The sequence below is a fragment of the Chroicocephalus ridibundus genome, chromosome 4, assembly GCF_963924245.1.
Source record: "Chroicocephalus ridibundus chromosome 4, bChrRid1.1, whole genome shotgun sequence".
Taxonomy (NCBI): Eukaryota; Metazoa; Chordata; class Aves; order Charadriiformes; family Laridae; genus Chroicocephalus; species Chroicocephalus ridibundus.
Window position 1 is genome coordinate 80,699,756 of NC_086287.1, and position 23,146 is coordinate 80,722,901.

At 37.0% G+C, this 23,146-nt stretch overlaps 1 protein-coding gene across 1 annotated transcript in view; it reads right to left on the bottom strand.

Annotated features, from left to right (window-relative positions):
- LONP2 (lon peptidase 2, peroxisomal) overlaps window positions 1–23,146 on the bottom strand; it is a 47,068-nt gene that overhangs the window by 19,301 nt on the left and 4,621 nt on the right. Inside the window, exons 5-11 of the mRNA XM_063334426.1 lie at window positions 22,546–22,709; window positions 21,745–21,839; window positions 19,446–19,704; window positions 10,774–10,915; window positions 4,582–4,732; window positions 2,840–2,966; window positions 1,614–1,747 (exon numbers count right to left, since the gene is read on the bottom strand). Of these exons, the coding sequence (XP_063190496.1) occupies window positions 1,614–1,747; window positions 2,840–2,966; window positions 4,582–4,732; window positions 10,774–10,915; window positions 19,446–19,704; window positions 21,745–21,839; window positions 22,546–22,709 (1,072 nt within the window). The remainder of the gene's footprint in view (window positions 1–1,613; window positions 1,748–2,839; window positions 2,967–4,581; window positions 4,733–10,773; window positions 10,916–19,445; window positions 19,705–21,744; window positions 21,840–22,545; window positions 22,710–23,146) is intronic.

Here is a 23,146-nt window from a genome sequence, read left to right on the forward strand (position 1 = left end):
GGAAATGCGGAGTTAGGGAAAAAAGGCATGGTAAAGCTGAAAGACTGTCAATAAACAGAATTCCAGAGAAACTGCAAGTTTTTACTATGGGTAAAAATACTCTTCATATACTCTTCTAATTAATACCACTGTTTGTACAAATATCAGTTTCATTTCCTCCCCCAGGATTTACTCTCTCAAAGGAGTGGGGGAGCACCATTCAGACTTGTAAGCTGCCTTATTTCAAAGGAGCACATAATGAGTCAGCTTATTTGTTCTCCTCTAAACCAGTCCAGAACTATTCTACCTGTACTAGCTGATGTTAAAATTTAAAGACTTTTTCCACCATCAGCTTAGTTGTGAAATCTTTCACAACAAGAAACCAACAGGGGTCTGTTTAGTATTTAAGTTTGTGAGTATTCTGGAGCAAAAATAAGCAGCCATTCTGCAGTTTTTGCTTTCCAATGTCCTCTTCCACACAGTCAGTCTCTGACAGGCTGGCAGTATTTCTTGTCAGAAAGTGTCAACCGGACTCATTGCAGTCTTTAAAAAACAAACAAACAAAACACCCAACACCCTTCTTGCTAGATTTATTGAGACTAAGGACTACCCACATTTTAGATGTTCAACTTCAGGTTTGAATTCTGTCCTTCCACATTTCTCAGCCACCTTCAACTGTGGGCTCCTGCAGTGCAATGAGCACTCCCAAACTTTCAACAGAAAACTGCTGGTACAGTGAGATCCTCCATCACCAATTGGCTGGTATAAAAGCACAACCATTTATGCTCTGCATGGTATGTTTCACCAAACACAGTATGGATGTTCAGTTTCATTTTTATTAAAGAAAACATTAATCTGGGGATGAAAACAGGAGCAGTCACCAGTTGCGTGTTGTCCTGACTTCTTCCTTCCTGCCTTTTATTTGAAGACAAGAAAGAGGTTTACCTTTACTGATGAAGCAGTTACCTGAGTATTTTTGTTGTTTGTGAATTTTATGTTTAGTTTTCATTCAGTCTGTTGGATGACTAGGAATGATAAATCACTATTGTCTGTATACATGGGAAACAAGAACAGACTTACTGAAGTTGACAAGATACCAAAGCTTCAAGAGACTTAGAATAAGTGCAGTCTTAAAGGCACACAAAAAGAACCCCTAAACTTTTCTATATTTCAAAGCTTTTCAGGCAGACATTTATTTTAGGGTACAACAAAATAACCAGATTGAGTTCTGAGCTGGTAGAGCATTCATAGCACAGTTAAAGAACCTCTTCAAGTACAGTAACTAAAGCCATGCTTAGTCTTTTATTAAAGAAAAAAAAAAAGTGAAAGATTGGCATTAAAAAGCCTAGGAAGACATAAAAACATACACAAATCATAATTGCATACCTAAGATATGAAACAGATCCCCCGTGCTTCTCAATTATCAACCTGGCAGGCTGAAATTACTCTACTTAAGACCCAAGCCATAATTCAGCACTACTTGAACCATGCATAATAAGAATGTCACTCTATTTGCAAAGCTTTTAAAAACAGAGCTCTTAAAGAAGCTTAAAAAAGGAGAAAAAGTTGATAAATCAGTTCCTAGTGACTATGTTAGAAGCTTCCTTCTAATAAAACATGCAAAAGATACACACCTTCTCCTTCACCCACTTCGGCACGATCTGGCTTTGTTTCTTTGTGCTGTCCTTCTGCCACTTTCACTGCCACTGCTCTGCAAATAGCTCCCAGCTTCCGATCCAGAGAGCGGACTCCTGCCTCTCTAGTGTATCTAGCAGAGAGACAATTGCTTTACTAGTAGATGTTCTTTGTAACTGAGATTTCTTCTGAAGGCAAACACACTTTCTTTTTAAAAATACATCCAAAATAAAATGAGATGTAAAAGGTGAGAGGACCTTGGGCTACTGTAATAAACAGAAAAAAAATGTTACGTGCTTTTATCAAAAAATTGTGGTTTTCTGATAAAATTGTAAAGAAAGACAAACTACTGAGTGGGAAGAAGACATAACTAACACCTGGTATCACACCTTAGTGAAATGTTAAGCAATACTGCAATAGCACTGAGCTCTTCTCAGATGCATAAAAATTAAAGGAAGAACTATTTTAAAACTCAAACTAAAGTTTACTGGAAGTTGAGGAACTGACTGTAAAAGAATATTTTCTTTTAGTCTATGAAATAAACAGAAACACCAGACAATAACAGTCACTAAATGCCAAAATGCTTTTCCTGGTCACAATAAACCTCAATTCATTGAATCCTGATACACTTTTTCCATTGGAAATGAGCTAGTTTCAAGTCCAAAAGATGTTCTGATCAGTATCTTTGCTCTCACATCTAACAAAATGTAGTTCTAATTAATACAAACTATTTAAAAAACCACATCTTAATTTTTTTAACCTAAGTCCAATTTTTAGACAACTGTGGCCCATCAAGTCACAAGAAACAAAATGGTAATTTCCATTTTTTCTATGACAATGTCAGAAATAAAACTTAATTCTTTGAAACAAAGGTTGTCTGCTGACAAGACCACTGCTTCACACACTGAACGGCACAGCAATACCAGCTTCAAGTGTTCCTGTCTATTCATAGCACCTTGCCAATTGTGTCAACACAACTGATTGTGAGCCACGCTCTGAGAGCCAGAGCAAGGAATTCTCTAGAGAAGGAAGGATGATTTGGTTTACACAGCAGTCAGACAGAGCTCAGGAAAGACCAATTCCATAAATTACCAGTTGTTGAACTTCTGAAGCTATTAAGGACAACAGATCTTCAAAGATGTTTTGTGTTATCACTTTATAAATAATTTACTAGTTATCAGAAAAAGAAGTTATTTAAACTGAAAGCAATGAATAACAGATTTACCTGGTAATTATGTCCAAAGTGGTTACTTGTGGAATCTGTATTTGCTGTGGAGTCAGGCCATGTTGTTCAAGCTGTTTAGGAATCAAGTGTCTATGTGCAATTTCAATTTTTTCTTCCTGTGTGTATCCTTCAAAAGAAGAAGCATGTTTACCAATCTTTTTGCATATACACTACAATATAATCAAATTTCTTACCATTTATAGTTGTTTCTGATTGAATTTAAAATTAAAAAAAACCCAGCTATAATTTAAAATGCTGTTGGTATGATGCTTTGTGGTTATTCATAACTTCATGTGAACAAGAAGAATAGAATTTTAGTGTTTCAAAGATCCCTTTCTTCATTGGAATCTTAAAAAGATGCATCAGCCAACAGTCAGCTAAAATACAAAGACATCAATTAGTGAAAATATTGTTATAGAATATGTCAGTGTTTCTCCATATACCTGGAACTGAATTGTCCTAAGTGCAATACTAAATTTCATTCTCATGACAGAGGCTACAGCAGATTAAAGGCCGACTAATCTCTTTTAAAGATTCTGGCCATTCAGTCTAGATTTCCAGCAGGCCTACCTTAAGGAACTACTTTTTATTTCAGGGAAAACACCCCAACATTGTTTAAAGACTTGCAATGGCCACTTTAGTGAAAACATTGTAATCATGGAATCACGGAATCTTCAGAGTTGGAAGGGACCTCTAGAGATCATCTAGTCCAACTCCCCTGCTAGAGCAGGATTGCCTAAACCACATCCCTCAGGGCTGCATCCAGGCGGGTCTTGAAAATCTCCAGAGAAGGGGACTCCACAACCTCCCTGGGCAGCCTGTTCCAGTGCTCTGTCACCCTCACTGTAAAGAAGTTTTTCCGCGTATTTGAACGGAACTTCCTATGTTCTAGCTTGTGCCCATTGCCCCTTGTCCTGTCGCTGGGAACCATTGAAAAGAGCCTGGCTCCGTCCTCCTTAAACCCACCCTTTAGATACTTGTAAACATTAATCAGGTCCCCCCTCAACCTTCTCTTCTCCAGGCTAAAGAGTCCCAGCTCTTTCAGCCTTTCCTCATAAGGGAGGTGCTCCAGTCCCATAATCATCTTGGTTGCCCTACGCTGGACTCGCTCCAGTAGTTCCCTGTCCCTCTTGAACTGGGGAGCCCAAAACTGGACACAGTACTCCAGTTGTGGCCTCACCAGTGCAGAGTAGAGGGGGAGAATGACCTCCCTCGACCTACTGGCCACAGTCTTCCCTATGCAGCCCAGGATGCCATTGGCCTTCTTGGCGACAAGGGCACACTGCTGGCTCATGGATAATTTGCTGTCTACCAGGACCGCCAGGTCCTTCTCCTCAGAGCTGCTTCCTAGCATGTCCGCCCCTAACATATACTGGTGTTTGGCATTCTTCCTTCCCAGGTGCAGGACCCTACACTTGCTTTTGTTGAACCTCATTAGGTTCTTCTCTGCCCAGCTCTGCAGCCTGTCCAGGTCACGCTGGATGGCAGCACGGCCCTCTGGAGTGTCGGCCACCCCTCCCAGCTGGGTATCATCAGCAAACTTGCTGAGGATACACTCTGTCCCCTCATCTAGGTCATTAATGAATATATTGAACAAAATTGGTCCAAGTATTGACCCCTGAGGGACACCACTCGTTACAGGCCTCCAACTGGACTCTGTGCCGCTGATCACAACCCTCTGAGTTCTGTCACTCAGCCAGCTCTCGATCCACCTCACTGTGACCTCGTCTAGCCCATGTTACCTGGAACTTGAATAATTTCCATTCTGTCCAGCAGCGCAGGTGGGATAGTAGCTGTAGTGTTGGCCGTAGCTATAAAAAGGACTTGGGACAGATCAAAGGCTACATTTAAGTAGTGATCGGTGAAACTGTGATTTTGTTCTGGATCCAAGACCTGAAAACAAGAGTGTAGACAAACCTGATGCAGTTGGTCAATTATAAGTAAATAAAATATACCCATTTTTATTATATTCCATTTGGATCTGTCAGATCTGACTTTAAATTCATAAAATATGTTATGAATATTGCTAAAGCCTGACCCTCCATATCCTGCCTCACTCTGATTACTCTGTAAATACATTTCACACCACAGGCAAAACAAAAGGTCATGTCCCCATTAGTTCTTTTTACCCTTTTCTAAAGATGGCTGCAGCATTTCTCCAATCATCAAATAAGCTATCTCCAAGACCTTTCACAGATGGTGGAGAGTGGCCTTTCAGGGTCTCTCAACACCTTTGAAAAAGCAGCTCATGTGGCCCCATGGACTTGTACAAGTAGAATTCTCTCAAGTAATCCCTGACTCCAATCCTCATCTGCTGCTGGTAGCTCTTCTTACTCTAAGCACACCAACCTGAGAGATCGCACTGTGAAAACCAAGGGGAAGAACACAGGTTATCTCAGCCTTATCTGCTATCACTAAATCACCTACCCCACTCATTCAGCTTTGTCCAGCCTTTTGCTAACATAGTAGTAGAAGCTCTTCTTATTGCCCATGACATCCCATATGAGTCTTGATTCTAAGTGAACCCTGGCTTTCCTAACACAATCTTTGCATTTTCTTTTCCCCCAAAATTTTGTGATAAGAAACCAGTGACAAAATTGAACAAGCACTGAAGAATAACAACACACAGTCTGACAAACGTCAGAAATTTACTGCACAAGTAGAACTATGGCTTAAATAACAATGTGGTCTTCCTATTGCTTTTAGCACTACTTATGTGTGTCAATGCAACACTTGCATATATTTAAGCTATTACTTGAATAAGCTGTTTTTCTGCATTAGGTGACAAATATTCTATACATGTGGATCACTAGTGTACAAAGGTGCAGTCTTATAGTTTTTTTTAAACAGTGCTGAAAATTGGAAGTTCATTGTATATAGCGATCTACACTTGGCTTTGATATCACCACCTATGAACTACCTTCATTCCACCTGCCTTAAAGTACTGCCATGCTTTTCCTTCCCAAATGATGAATTATCAATGCTATGCCAACATGAATAATTCTCATGTTACAAATAATGGGACCTATGCATCTCCTGAGAAATAGCACACTGCTGTCAAAATAATTTATCTGCCTATACCCAAATGAATGAACCCCTTGTCTTAGCAACTTGAATTATAGCCAAGGATGGTGTTGATAATTCTAAAAAAACCTGAATTTCAGCATTTCTTAGCTAGTTATGAAAGAAACAATTCTAAATTTTCATTACTCTTAAATTCTGTTCAGTCTTTGAAAAGTTAAAAATCTTTAGCACAAGAATGTCTTATGATCACAACAAGCTAGGAAAATACTTTTTTACAGAATGCCAGAAACACAGCAGAACTTTTTTAAAAACAGAACAATTCCTGATTTTATTTTGAAGTACTGCACAGATTTAAGACTAATATTTGGAAATGGATTGCCACTGTAATAAAATACCAGTTGTACGTTCCCCTTATCAGTGAAATCTTAAAATATACTGCAGCATATGCCTGAATTCTAAAACTAAGGTTGGAACTCAGTGAATGTTATTGTTCATTGCCTATAAGCCACTCATAAGCTTCTTTTCTTACCCTCCTCAGCAGGCAGCTGCTATCATTTACTCCCTTCTTTACTGATGAAGGCCTTGAAGCATCCTGACTAGCCAAACACACCTATGCATAATTCAGAGTTATAGATGTCTCTTACCTCAACTAGTCCTACAATCTGGCCCTAAAATGTAGAGGCATGCAACAACAGGCGGCGTATCCAAGCACAGCACCTACAGACTGTCTTCAAAGAAAGTAGATCTATAGCAAATATGAGTCTCCCATTCAAAGTCTACTTTGGCAAATCTCTCAAAACTGATTTAAACAACAAACCCTAACTCAATTTACTTTTCTTTTTTGACTGATAACACAGTATTTCCACAAAATTCCGTCTATTAGCTGAATAATTTGCAACTACTTACACAGATATTGAAAAACAACATATTCTGACAGACCAAGTTGTTTTTTTATAACATTTATCTATGCACATGTTTATCTTTCTCCTTCTAGTCTGCAACTAGAAATCCTTACGAATCCTACTAAGTGATAAGCTGGTGATTATAATAATAATATTATTTACAAAGATATACAAAATAGTGATGCTGTACTCATGCGCAAACAATACTATCCAATAAAGTTAAAGGAAACTGTAATCAAAACCAACTCAGATTATATCTGAAAATGTGAATTATCTGAGGCTTTCTACAAGGGCTAGAGTTTCTCTGGACTAACAATTCTTTGTCATGGTAACCATTTCTTAGAATAAGACATAAACCAATATCACGCCTATGCATTTAAAACAGATTTTCCAAAGCAAATAGAATTGTTATTCAGCTAGGTATCTGTGCTAAAGTTCAAGTTCGAAAGTTTTCAAAAATATTCAACTAATACAAAAAATATTAAGTACAAAAAGAACATTCAGTGAACAAAACATCTTCGTTAATTTATGGCTGACAGCTCACATGCACACAAAGGCTTCTCTGTATCAAGCTTTTTATTACCACAAAATCCAGAATAAATTCCATGAACATTTAATTGCCTGGCTATGCTCCTGGTTGAATTTCCATGCATCCAAATACTCAGTATCAGGCACTTGGATCCATTTCTGTTTTCTTCTGTTTTAAACAGAGGTCATCTAAATTTAGACTAAAACATTCCCTTGTTGATGAACAGTAACTGGAAATAGGAAGACATTCTGTTTTGCTTAAGCAACAACTCTGCAGAAGCACTAGAACTAAACACATATCCAGCAATTATAAAACATCAAGCTTTGTTTCCAAGCTTACAGGGTATGGCAATTTTCTTCTTGAATATATCCCACTGTAGACAGTCAGGGAGAATTTAACACACCTACACATTATGGAAAAAAGCATGTGCCTTTTACACTTAATGATGGCACTTACCTAACAAAAAGCAGCAGTCTGAAAAACAAACGTGCCAGTTAGGTGACCACTTACTATTGTTTGTTCTCCTACATAATAGTCACCTTTGCTCATTCCAGATGGACTTTCCAACAATGTAAACCACAAAAAGCAGATGAAAATTAAGCTGTTATGTCCAGGCATGAGTTCTCCATTACAAGAGGTAAAGCACCTGCTTCAGGATGTTTAGACAGCAGTAGAGGGATATACAGATCTCACATGGGAGCAGCCCAGACACGGTTAATAGAGCAATTACTTCTCCAGATGCAACTAATGGTCAATTAGCAATGACTTACATAAAGACTGCAGCCCAAGCAGACAGTTGGAAGCTAACCTGACAAGCCTCAGCTGGAATAATCCATGGTAGGAGCTGAGCTGACTATCACCGAGAATGTGGCTTTAAAATATGGAAAAACAGAAACACCCCCAAGCAGCAACAAAGTATCAAAAATTCAAACACAAATAATTAAAAAATAGATTAATTTTGTTTGCCCTCACACACTTGACATGATAGATGAAGAACAGAAATGCTAATTCTCTGCTGCAAGACAGGGAATGAAAAATAAATTCAAAGAAACAGCAGAGGTTGAATAAAACTAACAATATTAACGTACAGATCTGGATTCATGATCGGAACACTTCCAAAAAAAGTTATTCTCTTTCCAAGAAATGACAAATCATTGCTTCATTACTGATTCTGGCTGCCTAGCAAACAACAGTCAGCTAGCTAACAACGTTTGATTTTCAGGTATTTTTTTATCCATGCACTGACTAGATTTAGGCCAGCTTAGTTCAATATCTAAAGGAGAAATGGCAGAAATATCAGAAAACTCAGAAACAGAGCTCATTACCATTAGCAGCATGGTACTGTAAATAAAATCCCACGAGTAAAAAGTACAAAGAAAATGCATTTGAACATTTGTTATGCTCCCCTGCTTGTTTTCCTTGCACTTAGAGGCTTTTCATACACCCTAGAAATGTGTACTACATGCTTGAGAAATACACAGGTAAAGGATCATAACTGTCATTTTAAAAAGCTAAAAGAGTGAAGCCATGGTATTTTCTAGCACATTTAAATTATTACTAGTTCATGTTAACATGCAAAGATCAAAACAGAGCTCAAACCATAGCCTGTTCATACGCTGATTTTCAAAGAACTAGTTGGCCTTGTCAAAACAGTAATTTTACACTATCTAGCAGGAAGAAAATAATGACATTTGTAAAATGCCAATTGACATTTCATTTGCAGAAAAGTCATACAGCATACAGATGAGCTCATGACACCTTAATTTAAGTAGCATTTTTCATATTCAAATCACTGTATTAAGCACTGTCAGTCAAAAAGAGTCATTAGAACAACTCTGTAGGCAAATATTACCAGAACCACTTTCATCCACACCTACAACCGCCCAGCTACAGAAGTTACCATACCTTAAGTTTGACAACTGAGATGCTTCTAGGATTATGCCCTAAATCATTTCAGTGAAAGTGAGCCAGGCTAGCTCAAAGAAATTGGATAAATGTATTTTGCTAACCCAACTCCTTTTGACCGAAACAGGTAAAGAACAATCACAGTAGTAGTTCAGGTACAACAGCGATAGGACGGTAGCCCCTATAGCCAGACAGAACATAAAAGAGAGGTAGACAGTGTAAAAATACAGCAGTATAAGGAAATTCTGTATGTGCACAATACCAAAACCTTTAAGTGCACCAGTGCTACATCTGCTCTGGACAGCCTCAAGCATTTCATCCTAGCCCAGCCTTGCTGTGTCATTACTTTCCTCATTCCCTCCTTTCCTCATCATCTGTGCTAGCACAGAAAAGGCACACAGCCCTCTGCACTAAGATACTGGGGAAGGGCAATCCTCTTTGTCTCTTCCCCATACCTGAGGAGACCTTCCTTCCTCTCTCCAGCAAACTGATGGAATAAAACCACTGAATATGCAAGTCAGTGGAAGAAGGTATTGTACTGGGATATCAGCGTGCATCCTACTCTAGGGAAAAAGAAGGTTCTAGCAACTCATTACTGGTCTCTGCTAACAGATTCCTCTGATACATGAAGCCTGCAAGGCATAGGTCTCAATTCATCTTCATAATCAGTCAAATTTTAGCCTCCTGAAATCCCAACAACTAACCTAATCAATAATATCTCAACAGTTGATGGATTTATGAAATATTCCAACAGTATCTCATTCACCAAAGTCCTTATTTGTGCCTCCTCGATTTCACTTGTGTCTTTAAGCAAGTCAACTTTAACACCTCTAAACTCTTTGTGATAAAATAACTACATGCATACTCCAAAATTAGATGCATTTATACCTTGGTCTGAGTCCCAGAATTTCAGAAAAAACACACTTGATAGCTGACTCTCATGGAAAGCAAACCCTTACCACACCATAATCAGTCAAAGAGTAGGGATCTGTGACTTAAATGAAAAACTGAAGTTTAGAAAGTTAATTACAACACAAATTAAAGAAGTGCTGCTAAAAGAACATGCAGCTAGTCCATATTACATGCCACGTAAATGCTCAGCTCCCATATAAACTTTTACCATCAAAAACATATCAGAATTGTTCCAAGAAAGAAAGGGAAAACTTGAAAAAGTCCAGCTACCAGCTGTCTGTTGTACAGTTCTTTCTTATAGCTAACAGCATTTGGTCGTTAAAAATCAATGTCTTGAACTCCCCCCAATAAGTAAATGTTTAAGGCTTGAACAGTCTTTAAATAGACAAAACACTTAGCACAAAATACATCCTTGTGTTTAAGTACAGATCGCCGAGATTAAAGATACCTTACTTAGCATACTATATAAAGCATTTGCATTGCATGCAAGTAATCGACAGAAATCCAACAACGTCAAAACATAGTAGCTGATATTTGAATAAAAAAATCTGACGCTGTCATGCTATCTTTTGTCCAGTGAATCTTTCCGAGTCCAGTCTTTTAATTCTTTTTAATTACAAATGAAACAAATGAAACAATGCTTGTAATTTAATATCTCTTACCTCAAGCAAGGCTGCTGCAGGATCTCCCTGCAAGCTCTTCCCCAGTTTATCAACCTCATCCAACAGGAATACTGGATTGTTAACGCCAACAGTCTTTAGTCCATTGATTATCCTGCCAGGCATACTGCCAACATAGGTGCGCCTGTGAGAAATAAATGTATATGGGGAAAGAGGGACCGGACACATGTAACAGAAGTAGAAACATCAAAAATAAAACTCAAAGGAAAATATAAGAATAAGCAGCATTGTAACACTTCTTGCTTTTTTGCAAAACTTCTTGGAACTAATTGATAAAAATATAGGATACGTGTATGAACTAATATAAGCAATTATATCAGCAGATGAAAATTCCATTTCCATGGTGCACTAGTTGGTCTGGAAAGATAAAGGTATGTATTAAAATATATCCAAACTTTACAGCTTGCAGGCATTTTACATGATTCAGTACAAGCATCCTTGTACTGTATGAACAAGCAGAAGCAGATTTGGGAACCCCATTAATAGTAACATTTTAATAATGACAATACCAGGGTTTTTTGATCACAAGAGTTCACACAGCATGTTGCAAATCAGGGCAAAATTCCAAATATGCTGAACTGTTGATGTCCCCTGTATATACAGCATGCTTTCTTTAATACTCACAAAAAATAATTGTATTTACTATGTCATTTCAACATGAAATAAAAAACTAGAACAGTGCAACACAACAAAAAAAGTTCTGAGTCTGAAGTTATTCAGCAAAGGTGGTAAAACGTTTTTTTTTCACAATGCACACAGACAACTACATTTTACATGCACCCCCTGTTTGCTGCATTTCTCACAGCCTTTTCTGCTTGCGCCACATTAGTTAAGATATGAAATGCTGGTCATTTAAGAAGAAAGAGACACCCAAAGTGCTGAATTACAGTACCTATCTCATGACCCTCACCAAGCAGATATGCAGAACAGGCCTGCTTTGCCATATGATCTGTTTTAATACAGTCCAAAATAAACAGGATGACATTTAGAAAGACGAAACCAAAAATACCATGGGAATAATTTCAAAAGATGCTAGAGAAGACTTTAAATATTAAAAAATCCAGCCGAAACCACGCAGCAATAGCGTTAGTTCCACGTAATATTTAATCACTGAGGGAACAAATTGCAGTTACTATATTTAATTCAAGGTCTGAGCAAAAATCAAAGTTTTTAAGATCTTATGAACAGCCAGAAATGCAACAGAATTTCAGTTTGCCTATTCACCCCCTTCATGAGCCAGCTGCTAAAGACTGGAGCAGCCAGCATGCCAATAGTTTATCACCTCACCACTTTTGTGTAGAGTCTTACTCTGCAGTGAGTGGATTCCTCTCCAGTGAGGACTGCATTATAGAACATTTATTACAGATCAAGAATCTGCATGGGGGAGCTATTATAGGAGCCTGCCACTTCATTCTCCAGCTGCACACAGACAACCTTGCCAAAAGAATGAAAGGGTTCTATAAAACGCAATCAGAAAATTACAGGACTGAAGCAGAACTGAAGTTCACAGAAATGAATCATTTATCAGCGCAACCAAATTAATCATTGCAGCAATTTTAGGGTTTCTCTGGGGGTTTTTGTTGATAGGTTTTTTTTGCTTGTGTTTTTGGGTTTTGGTTAGTTGGTCGTTGTTGTTGGTTTTCTTGTTGTTCTTGGGTTTGTTTTTTTGTTTTAACAAGGGGCGCTTACTGCACTAGTAAATGATTTTATATGCTTTAGAGACAATGGAGCCTGACTGGTTTTAATATTCTATTTATGCCAGTAATAGGATAACATAATTAGGTAAACATCAAACCTTCTTTCCTGCTTGGTAGATTATTCTCAAGTGCATGTTTAAAGACATTACTCTTTTTTAATGCATGTTTGTGTTTTTATATACACAAAGTTTTATCAGATCCATTTAAACTCTATAAAATTTTGAGATATCTATGTTCCATCTGGTTTTAAGAAAGAGCTTTGGTTTATAAACTAAAGGAAGGTAAACTGAGTTTCTTTAGCCAAGGGAAAGCGCTGTGAACCTTTTCGCTTCCTGCACCATCCAACTGCAACAACACAGGTCAAAGGATAATAAGTGTTAGGTACCAAAAGGTTTTCTGAATAATAAGTCAGTCTGTTTACACCCATGCACACACCACTTTTTAAAACTTATTTAAAGTTTTTTCAAATAGAAGCACTTAAACAAACAAACAAAAAAGAACTGGAAGAAATTTTTCTTTCTTGAGATACAAAAAGTTGTTGTTATTAATAGATTGAAATACTTTTTTTCCCCCTCAAACAACCCTGAAAATAGAATTCAAGTCACAGCCATTTCAGATTCCAGTAGATTTGGGTACTTAATGGCATACTTATACTTGTGGAAGATCCTCACAGATACCACATCCTTCAGTAAGACTTAACTGTTGTATACAATCAAGTTTCAGAAGAGCGTGGCAAGTAGGGCTAGGGAAGTGATCGTCCCTCTGTACTCAGCACTGGTGAGGCCCCACCTCAAGTACTGCGTCCAGTTTTGGGCCCCTCACTACAGGAAAGGCATTGAAATTCTGGAGCGAGCCCAGAGAAGGGTAATGAAGCTGTTGAGCATTCTGAAGCACAAGTGTTACGAGGAGCGGCTGAAGGAGCTGGAGTTGTTCAGCCTGGAGAAAAGGAGGCTGAGGGGAGACGTTATTGCTCTCTACAACTGCCTGAAAGGAGGCTGTAGTGAGGTGGGGGTCGGTCTCTTCTCCCAAGTAACAGGCAATAGGACAAGAAGAAGCAGCCTCAAGTTGTGCCAGGGGAGGTTTAAGATGGATATTAGGAAAAATTTCTACACTGAAAGGTTTGTCAAACACTGGAACAGGCTGCCCAGGGAAGTGGTGGAATCACCATCCCTGGAGGTATCTGAAAGATGGGTAGACGTGGTGCTGAGGAACGTGGTTTAGTGGTGGTTTGGGCAGTGTTAGGTTAATGGTTGGACTCGATGATGTTAAAGGTCCTTTCCAACATAGACAATTCTACGATTCAAAGTTTCTTAACATTTTAAAATAAACCATACACTAGGTAGGCTGAAGCACACTGTGTCAAGATCTGTGGTGAAGAAAAAGTAGAAAAAAGCATATATAATCAAGACAACTTATGACAAGTCAAGTGAGATCAATACCTTGGAGAAATACAATTTTAAGAGTACAAAAATTAAGTGGCTTCTAAAACAAGCAATAAGAAAAACATTCTAAGAATGACAGAAAATCATTAATTTTTTTTTTATTTTTTTTTAATTCACCCTGTCCAAAGCAAGCTTTGGGTCACGTACTACCGTATAAAAAACTTAAATAGAAAACACAGTCCAAGTGAAATGTATCCAATGTTGCGAAAAGAACTGGTTCCCTATAGAAACCAAGAGTTCTTCAAGAAACTCACAGGTCAAAATTAGAGGAACTATTGTTGGAAACATGGAGCAGTTCCACAAAATACTCGCTGTCCACAGCATTAAGATTAACGGATGAGAAAAGCACATAGTGGCTAGAAACATTCTGCTCTTCCTTTCATTACTGACAAGTGACTATTCTCGCTCTTCCTCTCTCGTACTGTCTTCTCATTTGTATTTTCAATCATCTCTAGACATGGTAAATCTAAACAACTGATTCCAACATAAGTGTTTAATCGATGCACTAAATTTGAAATAAAAGCATGCTTAAATTTATGTCATTTAATCAGGTATGCCAAAGTAGAAACTCAGACTACAAATTTTAGGATAACAAATACCTAAGTATCAATTCGCTCTTCCCATTTGTAACAGTATAATTCCCATTAGAGATGAACCAATACCTATTTTTATTATACTATTAATCAAAGACTCAAGATCTCCAAGGCAATTAAAGAATGCCAATGCAAATGTCATATGTAGAATGATAAAGAACAATAAGGTAGTATTTTACCTTGGAAAATACAAACATAAGTAGCCTGTTTTCATTCCTAAAAGGTTGTTATGGAACATATCTCAAGACAAGGGTCCTCCCTAAGACAGACCCCGCAGGTATTTACATATAAAACCACTAGAATACACGAAAATTACAAGCATATATGGCCATATATCTGTCTGGACATGAACCTTTGCCTTGTAACTTGTGAAATTGAATGCTGCTGTTTGTGAACACTAGCCACTGAATGTGATGTTATTCTTTATTTTCATTGTTTTAGCTAGGGTTGAAAGGAGGAAAAACAATACTCTATATTAGCATTTTTGATGACATAATGTGGCTTTGTGCATTTTTCTGATGCACTGTTTCTCTCCATGCATTAAACCTAGAAAGAGAGTCAAGCTGCTTTCCATTCAAAACAGGAAGTACAGATCAAGTTTCCTGGTTATCTCACTTGCGTAGTAACAATTAAAAAAAACCTTTAGAAGCTCGTGCCACAGGTCTGTAATTTAGTAATCTTTTTATTTATTTTTAAATTAGTGAAAAGGTACCTTTAAGAAAACACTAGAGTTGCACAGCATGTCATTAAGAGCTACGTATCCCAGAAAATGCAAGACAGACAGCTGAGAAATCTAACTTTGTCAGCTCTCACAATGTAAACTGGGAACGTCTGTGAATTGGAACCACTAAAGCAGTACTAGTATTATTGATAAAAACACGACCCACTTTCTTCATGCTGTTCCAAAGACAAAAAGTTTTAAATTGCTTTTAACTACAGTGGTTTTCAAACTGCAGAGGTAGGAAAAGATAACAAAGTTAATGCCACCAAAGAAACTATTTCTGAACTCACCTGCACAAGGTCACAGCTTACTTTTTGCAAGGACAGGAGGTTGTCTCTACTCAAGTCCTTTACAAATATATCTATGCTTTATACTTGTATAACAAAGCTATTCCTCACAGGTGAAACTGTTTGAGGTTTGTTTTTTTCTAGTGCAACAAGGTCTGTGCTGTGAAATTCTGCTAGCATGGCTGTACTGGTGAGGAATCACACCTTTTCTCACACAGGTCCACCTGAATGAGTCTTTAGCACAGGCCTAAGCCAGAAATAAACTATCCAAACCTCTAGAAACTGAAAAGCAATGGTAATATATGAAAGAGTGCTTCACACAGAGGTGAGAGAGAGAAAAGAGAGCTTGTCAGTGATCTCACCAGCATGACTATAAATAAACGGCGCAATTACATCTTTCCTTTTTAAAAATAGAAAGCCACACACACATGCAAGAGAGAAGATCATATAGTTCCTGTATAAAGCAAATTATCAGTACTGAGGAGATCTTAAATGTAGTGAGCTGCTTGGAAAAAAGTTCTAAGTCATCCTTCCGGACGGTTTGGTTTTTAATATTTTTTTTTAATACAAATTAACAACGAATGTAAACCAGCAAACTTTACCATATGGTATAGATGAGTGGTAAACAGCTGGAGGATGTCTGATAAAGCATTCTGGTTTTCTACCAAGATGATGATTTCATTTTGGGAATGCACAACAGTAGTTGCTACTCTTCACCCAATCAAAAAAAGGATTCCCAAAGCCCAGCTGCAGGCACGTGATCCACAGTGAAACTGCAAAAAATGGGCGTTTCCAATTCCCTGTGTTACACATCACATGAAAGAGCACACTTACTGAAACCGCAACTCCCCACCCTGCTGCCATCTAATAGATTTCATTTTGCTTGCTGAATCTATTGGTCCGCATCTTTCACTTAAAACAGTAACAAGCAGCCAAAGTGAATGCTATTTCGGGCAACGTTTGCTTGCAAGTGAAACTGAACCATAGTTTCCTTTTTAACCTTCTAGTACATTCAGTACATTTTTTTAAATGTTTAGTACATTTGAAGGTACGTCTAGTATCGTTCTCCTGCAATGTTAATGGAATCCTTAACTTAAGCCTTAAAGCCTAATATGGAGCTTTTAGGAGAAAAAGAATGGCTCCTAACACGTAATATTAGAAAAATCAGCCTATGTTAACAGTAAAACTCAGAGAACAGCAGCCCATGTCTCCTCCACTTCCAGACCACCTCTGTAATTCCTCTCTGTGACTGTCACCAGATGCACAATATCGATTCACTTGACTGGGAATAACTTGAAGGATTTATTCACACAAAAGGACAATAAAGAGAGAGGTCTACAGAAAAGCTGTAGTTTTAACTTGATCTTATTCTGAGAAGCAGAGAAGTGGAAAAAAAAATGAAGCAGAATTAAAAAAACAGTATGCAACAGTCGGTTTTGATTTTACCTACAAAAAAACTGGCAAAAGCAGTCAGTTACAAGGGACTCCTGGTATTAACTGCTCTAAAGTTTGTTTTTAAACTATACACTTGTTTGTCGAAGAGTAACCGTGTGATACTCTTGCTAATTCTACAAAGTATTCTCCTTTGCTGATGAAAAATAAACTGTTTTATCAAATACTCCCCATCAGCGAATTTCAAATAAATTTTTTAATACAAAATTTATAATTTTTAGCTCCTAACATGCATTAATAATTTAATAATGCCCTCAAAAATACTACAGTTGACAGCCACAAACACCTGAATTCAAAAGTTTTTAAAAGCCTCTTTATCACATGACTCTAGCTGTCTTTATTCTTTACTAGGTCTAGGCACAAGATCGAAAGCCAAAAAAAAAAAAAAAAAGGAAACCAGTAAGAAATTACTGGCAATTGAGTAAGAGTTGATGACAGTTTTACAGTTTTACTTTTACTCATAATGTCAGTTTCACAGATGTGGTTTCCCTGTAACAAAGGCTTCAGTCCCGCTCTGAAGTGGAAAAGTTACTTTTATCTGTAATACTTAGTATTCAACAGCCTCTAGTGGTTTCAGCCGGAATAGCAACATGTTGTTGAGTCACATTTTAAATTGTTTTTAGGATCCATACCATAAGTAATCTGAAACACCAGAATTCTAATTTATTAAACAGCGATTAACAATACAGTTTATGAATTACAGGAATAATACATAGAAGGACAGAGTTTCACTTCTTTTCCATTAGTGTGTAAGTAAATTGGTAAAAAGGCCAGCTATTACAAAGGCTTACAAAACAATCATACACACATGCACAGAGTGCTGCTATGCAGTAAAAAACAATGCATTAAAACAAATGTATCTGCAAAGCCACAGTGGCTGCTGGTTATGTTGGGTAAGTGTCAAACACTCTGGAAAACAAAACTGCAAATTTGCCACAGAAGAATGTGCACAGGAATAAACACATGTTGCTCATTTTATCAAGGGTGCTGAGCTAAAGGTTTACAAAACAACAGCAAATTTTCAAGCTGTCATCAAGTACAAAATCACTGTTTTGTCAGTTTTTCATCTCTCATTTTCTGGTCTAAGAAATGATCAGTAGTATATTATACTCTAGATTCCTAGAATTACATTCTATTCCAGATTGCTAGAAGTTTATGCATATGTTCAGCACAAGATTTCCCAGTGAGCTTCCCACATTCCTTGAACTTGGGGCTGTGAGCTTCCACCACTGTAAAACATTCACATATGCAACTACCTTACACAGTCAGATGTTTGAAGTCTGATACCAAAAAACAAACTTTGATTAGGGCATTTCTTTTAATTTTTCATTAAAATTCATAGGGAAGCGATAATATTAGCAAAGTCCATTTTATGCCTCGAAAACAAAAAGAAATTGCAGAATAACCTGGAACTGAAGAAAGAATAATGGTGTATTCCAATGATTGAAAGTAGTAGCATAGCCATTGGGCAAAATTAACTGCTACACGGCATCAAAGAAATAACTGATAGCTTTAATTCACAGTAATTTACCTACTGTTTTAAGGAGAAATTTTATTCAATAATGTGACTTTAAAAAAAAAGAAACCCACGTGGTTTTACAGATCTTTAGAACACTAACACATTAATTATTCCAAATTTCCTACACTGCATGCAATAAGCATAAAATATGTTTAACGGAACGAAAAATGCTGCACTGATGTTTAGCAGTAACTTATTTACATTACGTATTCATTATGCTTCCGTTGCAAGGAATGGGAAATCTAATGTAAACTAATGGTTTAAAAGACTAAGAAGTAGATATACAGAGATGCAAGATCAAAAAAAAGTCCTAAGGAAAGTCACCCAAATAGTCTCCTTTGAAAACTTCCAGCTTAGGTGTCCTTGTACGAACTTCCTTTCGAAATGGGAAAATAGTACACTAACAAGTTTGAGATAGTAAGTAACTCAGTTGCTATCCTCTAGCAACTTTTAAGTATCACACTCAGTTTCTCCCCCTGTTTTAGCAACAATGGTTATAAAGTAATGCACTGCTATTCATAGGCTATTTTGTATATGTAAATCTTTACCTCCCTCTTAAAAAGTAGAAAAATCAGATGCAACATGTAAGATTCTGCATTACATTTTCTAATGAATTTTACCTTAAAGTGCCAAAATGACTGAAGATGAAATTCCATTCTCCCCTGTGACAATAAAGCGCAGCAGCGGAAGGAAAGAATAAAGGCTGTATCTCAACACTAAACAACCATTCCCATTACTGAAATTCTCTCCTGAATTTCAGGAGAACATCATTGAATATCAAGAAAAATCAATGAATAACTACCATTGTTTGAAATAAGCAAAATTTCTATGGATTAGCTAAACAATAAAAATAATCAATACATTCTGTAACAAACAGAACATTCTGTTTGTTACATTCTGTAACAAATAAAAAATTGCAATTAGGAAAGGAAGTAGTAGTTACCTGTGGCCTCGAATATCAGACTGATCACAGACTCCTCCTAAAGCAATTCTGTGGAATTCTCGACCCAAAGTCTTTGCAATTGATCTTCCAACACTAGTTTTACCAACTCCTGGGGGGCCCACAAAACAAAGAATGGGTCCCTTGAGGTTGTTTTTAAGCTGTCGGACAGCTAAGTACTCCAAAACTCTCTTCTTCAACTTCTCCATAGCATAATGATCATTATCCAAAAGAATTCGAGCTGCACGAATTTCAAGGCGATCTATCAATCGTTGACAACAGAAAAGATATCAGCACATTTACATTTAAAAATGGGAACAATTCCTTCTACAATACAACAGAAACAAACACATTCTCAAACATGTTCATCAATGCAATCCCCTTGACACATGCACCTATTTCAGACATCTTCCTAAAACAAAAGTATTATAATTCTCCTTTAATAAGGAAATTAGACATAAGCTAGACAGTAGTGCTAAGGAAATGGAAAAAAAACCCCACTTTTTCACTGCGTTACTGATTGAAATCTGGTTCAAATGAGCTTGGTGTCTATTCTAAAACAACAATTCAATGATAAGCAAATTTTTCAGCATTTGCTTTCTCCCAGAAGTATGTCTGATCCTGTAAAGTCTTCTCAAAAGACAAATTCGTCGCTTTGTCTTCATCATCTACTTATGATAAGAGTCTATAACGATCTCGCAAACAGAGCAAGATCTTAGTGGCTTGAAGGGCAGGCTTTACTTGCTATGCAACACTTAAGGGATTTGGCACTGTAAAAAATACCCATGTGATAGTAGGACCAGAGAAATTTGGTTTTGCAATTGCCATAATTTGAGATAAATGGTCAGGCCTCACCAATGGACATTAACTAATGCTTTACACAGAGCAGGAACTTCTGGCACAAAGCAGCTGTCTTCTCCTTTGCTCTACAACATAAAGAGAGCAGACAGGAAGCAGTGAAGTCTGTCAACTCTGCAAACACCCACCCTTCAAATTCCATGCATTCCAGATGCAGACCCTCAGACTGGGAAGTGTGCATATTTCACATACAGAAAATTGTGATTAAATTCTCATCAACCATGTAAATTTTTGTAATGAACCACTAACAAAAAATTTACTAATGATCATGATTTTCTATTATATTTTCTATTTTTATATTCATGTATATTTTTATTCACTGTATCTACGGAGTTCAAAGCATCACTCACATGAATGTGAATACAAACTTTGCAACTTTGCTTAAAGTAAAAACTTCAAACTACATGTTACATGGCATAATTTTACAAGATTAAAGAGCAACTTTCACCAAAGGAACATTCTGCTAGGACATGAGCATCAACATATACTTTACTCATTTTGGGATCCTTTGAATAATACCGTAGAGATCTCCAAAGATCTGCGGGCAGACTTTTTACAATTTAACGATTAAAGAAAATATTTACAAGAAGATTTGTAAACAGCAAAGGCTCTAGTTCAAAGCAGCCAAAATTCATCACCACACATACTAAGGCGGCAAAAGATAGACAGATGTTTTTGCTGGTGTGGTATGTTAAATTTCTTTCTAAAATCATATTGTTTTAAATGCCACTCAAAAGCCTCATTCTTTAGTAGCTGCTAGAAGGAATTAATAACCCTTTTCTCCAGCAGTACGCCTTCTGGAACATCATTTTGCCCACTTAATCTACTTGTGCTGGTCAGTAAGAAAAGTCATGTTTGGTTTTCTACTCTTTTCTTGCTCTCCATTTTTGCATACTGCTCCCATATTAATAATATCACTCTCTACTCACAACTTTCTAACATGATACTCAGAATTTTCTATTGCACCTGAAGCTGTAATTATTAAAATTAACTACAATTGTGCTTTTCCATCCTTTTGTTCCTTACTTGATTAACTTAAGACATATCAGAACCTTCTTCAGGAAGACTAGTGCTACAGAAATGTACAAAAGCTTTTTTGTTGGACATATAAGTAGTAATTAGATGCTCTTTTCTTCATTATTTCAGATACATGCTAGCACAGATTGTAAGTAATAACACCTTCATTCTTCTGTGTAGATATTACTTTTTTTTTTTTTAGAATTTCAAAACTTACATTCTTAGATGTGCAACTGAGCTACACAGGCTATTCAATATGCAGATCTTACATTAAGCCAGGTAGACCATAAGACTTCAGTAATACATTAATGACGTTTTTATGATCAGACAATGAGACAAACATTTGCAAGACAGAACTAAGTACATGGCGTTTACATGATGGTTACTTGTCCTAAAATGTCTGTGCAAGAACAATAGAAGGGTTTACCTTTTGTACTCTTGTTCCATGGCAATTCTACCATGAGTTCCAAGTAATTTCTTGTCAAAGCATATTCCGGCATTGACTGAGGCATCTTCTTTAATCTGGAAATATATGCTCAGAATTCATAAGGCTAACCAGGAATTAACTGCGAAGTAAGACTTTGCTGCACCACAAGATAGCTCTTTAGCAAACTTGAGGTCATCAGCATACCCTCTTACTTTCTGACAACTGTAACACTAAAAAAGCAGGTCACTAATCCATCAATTAGGAGATGGTCTTTGCATAGTAATAGATTATTTATAGGATAGAAACAGAAATGAAAAAGAGTCAGTTTCCTATGCATCCATTATGCATCCACCCGTATATCCTCACTGAAAAAGTGGTTGTTAACCATCATATCACCATGGGTAGCACAGTTATCCTCTCACTAAAGAAACAGAGGAAAACAGACTCAATAATGGGGTCCGTTTATTCATTAATTATTAACAACTAGGGTATTATTTAGCTTCTTTTTTGGGTTCTTTTAGATCTTAACTTCATAACATAGAGGCTTAGAGCTTAGTTTAATGCTCTATTAATGTATAAACCGCATCTAGAAGACTCCATATTTCTTTGTCACCACCTCTGGTGCTCCAAAAAGATGAAATGGTGACGTTTACAAGCAAAAACCAGCACTCTATTAAATTTTTAAAAATCATTTCCAGAACACAACCAACACAAACATATCATGAAATAAGAAAAGGCTAATGCAATATTTGTTTTAAAAAATTAAATAAGAGAAGAAACCACCATTGGAAAGTATCCTACCTCTTTATTTCTTTAAGACAAACTTTAAGAGCTTGTTCTGACATACTGGACGTTCTAATCTTTTTTTCCAGCATCACAACATCATCATGATCTTCTTCTTCCTCCTCATCTTCTGTAGTGCTTGGAATGTGATTGATTCTTCTATTAGGACGAATAGCTACAACCTATGAAATGGAAAACAGAGCCAGACATCAGCTTTTGATGTGTACTTTGGCTTTGAATGGAAACCATGACAAAATCATACAGGGTGCCAGGAGAGCCTCCTTCATAGAAAAATTCAGAAGATTTTTATTCAATAAGTAACTTCACAAAATGTTATTGGTACTACTTTAAAAAGTTACAGTTCTTATTTTACTGTACATATTTCCTAAGTGCATTTACCATCTACTCTAAAGTAGCAGACAATAGAACATAAAAACAAAACTGAAAAGAGTTGTGATATTTTTTTATCGGGCACTGCAGTCCATCATATTAAGCAGAATAAGCCTAATCTTTACGAAACGGGTAAGGCTTCTCTCTTACCTTTTTTCATTTCTGAATTACTTTCTGTTTACTAAACTGCATAAGTAGAGCTAGATGCAGCAAAAGTCTAAGCTGCCCT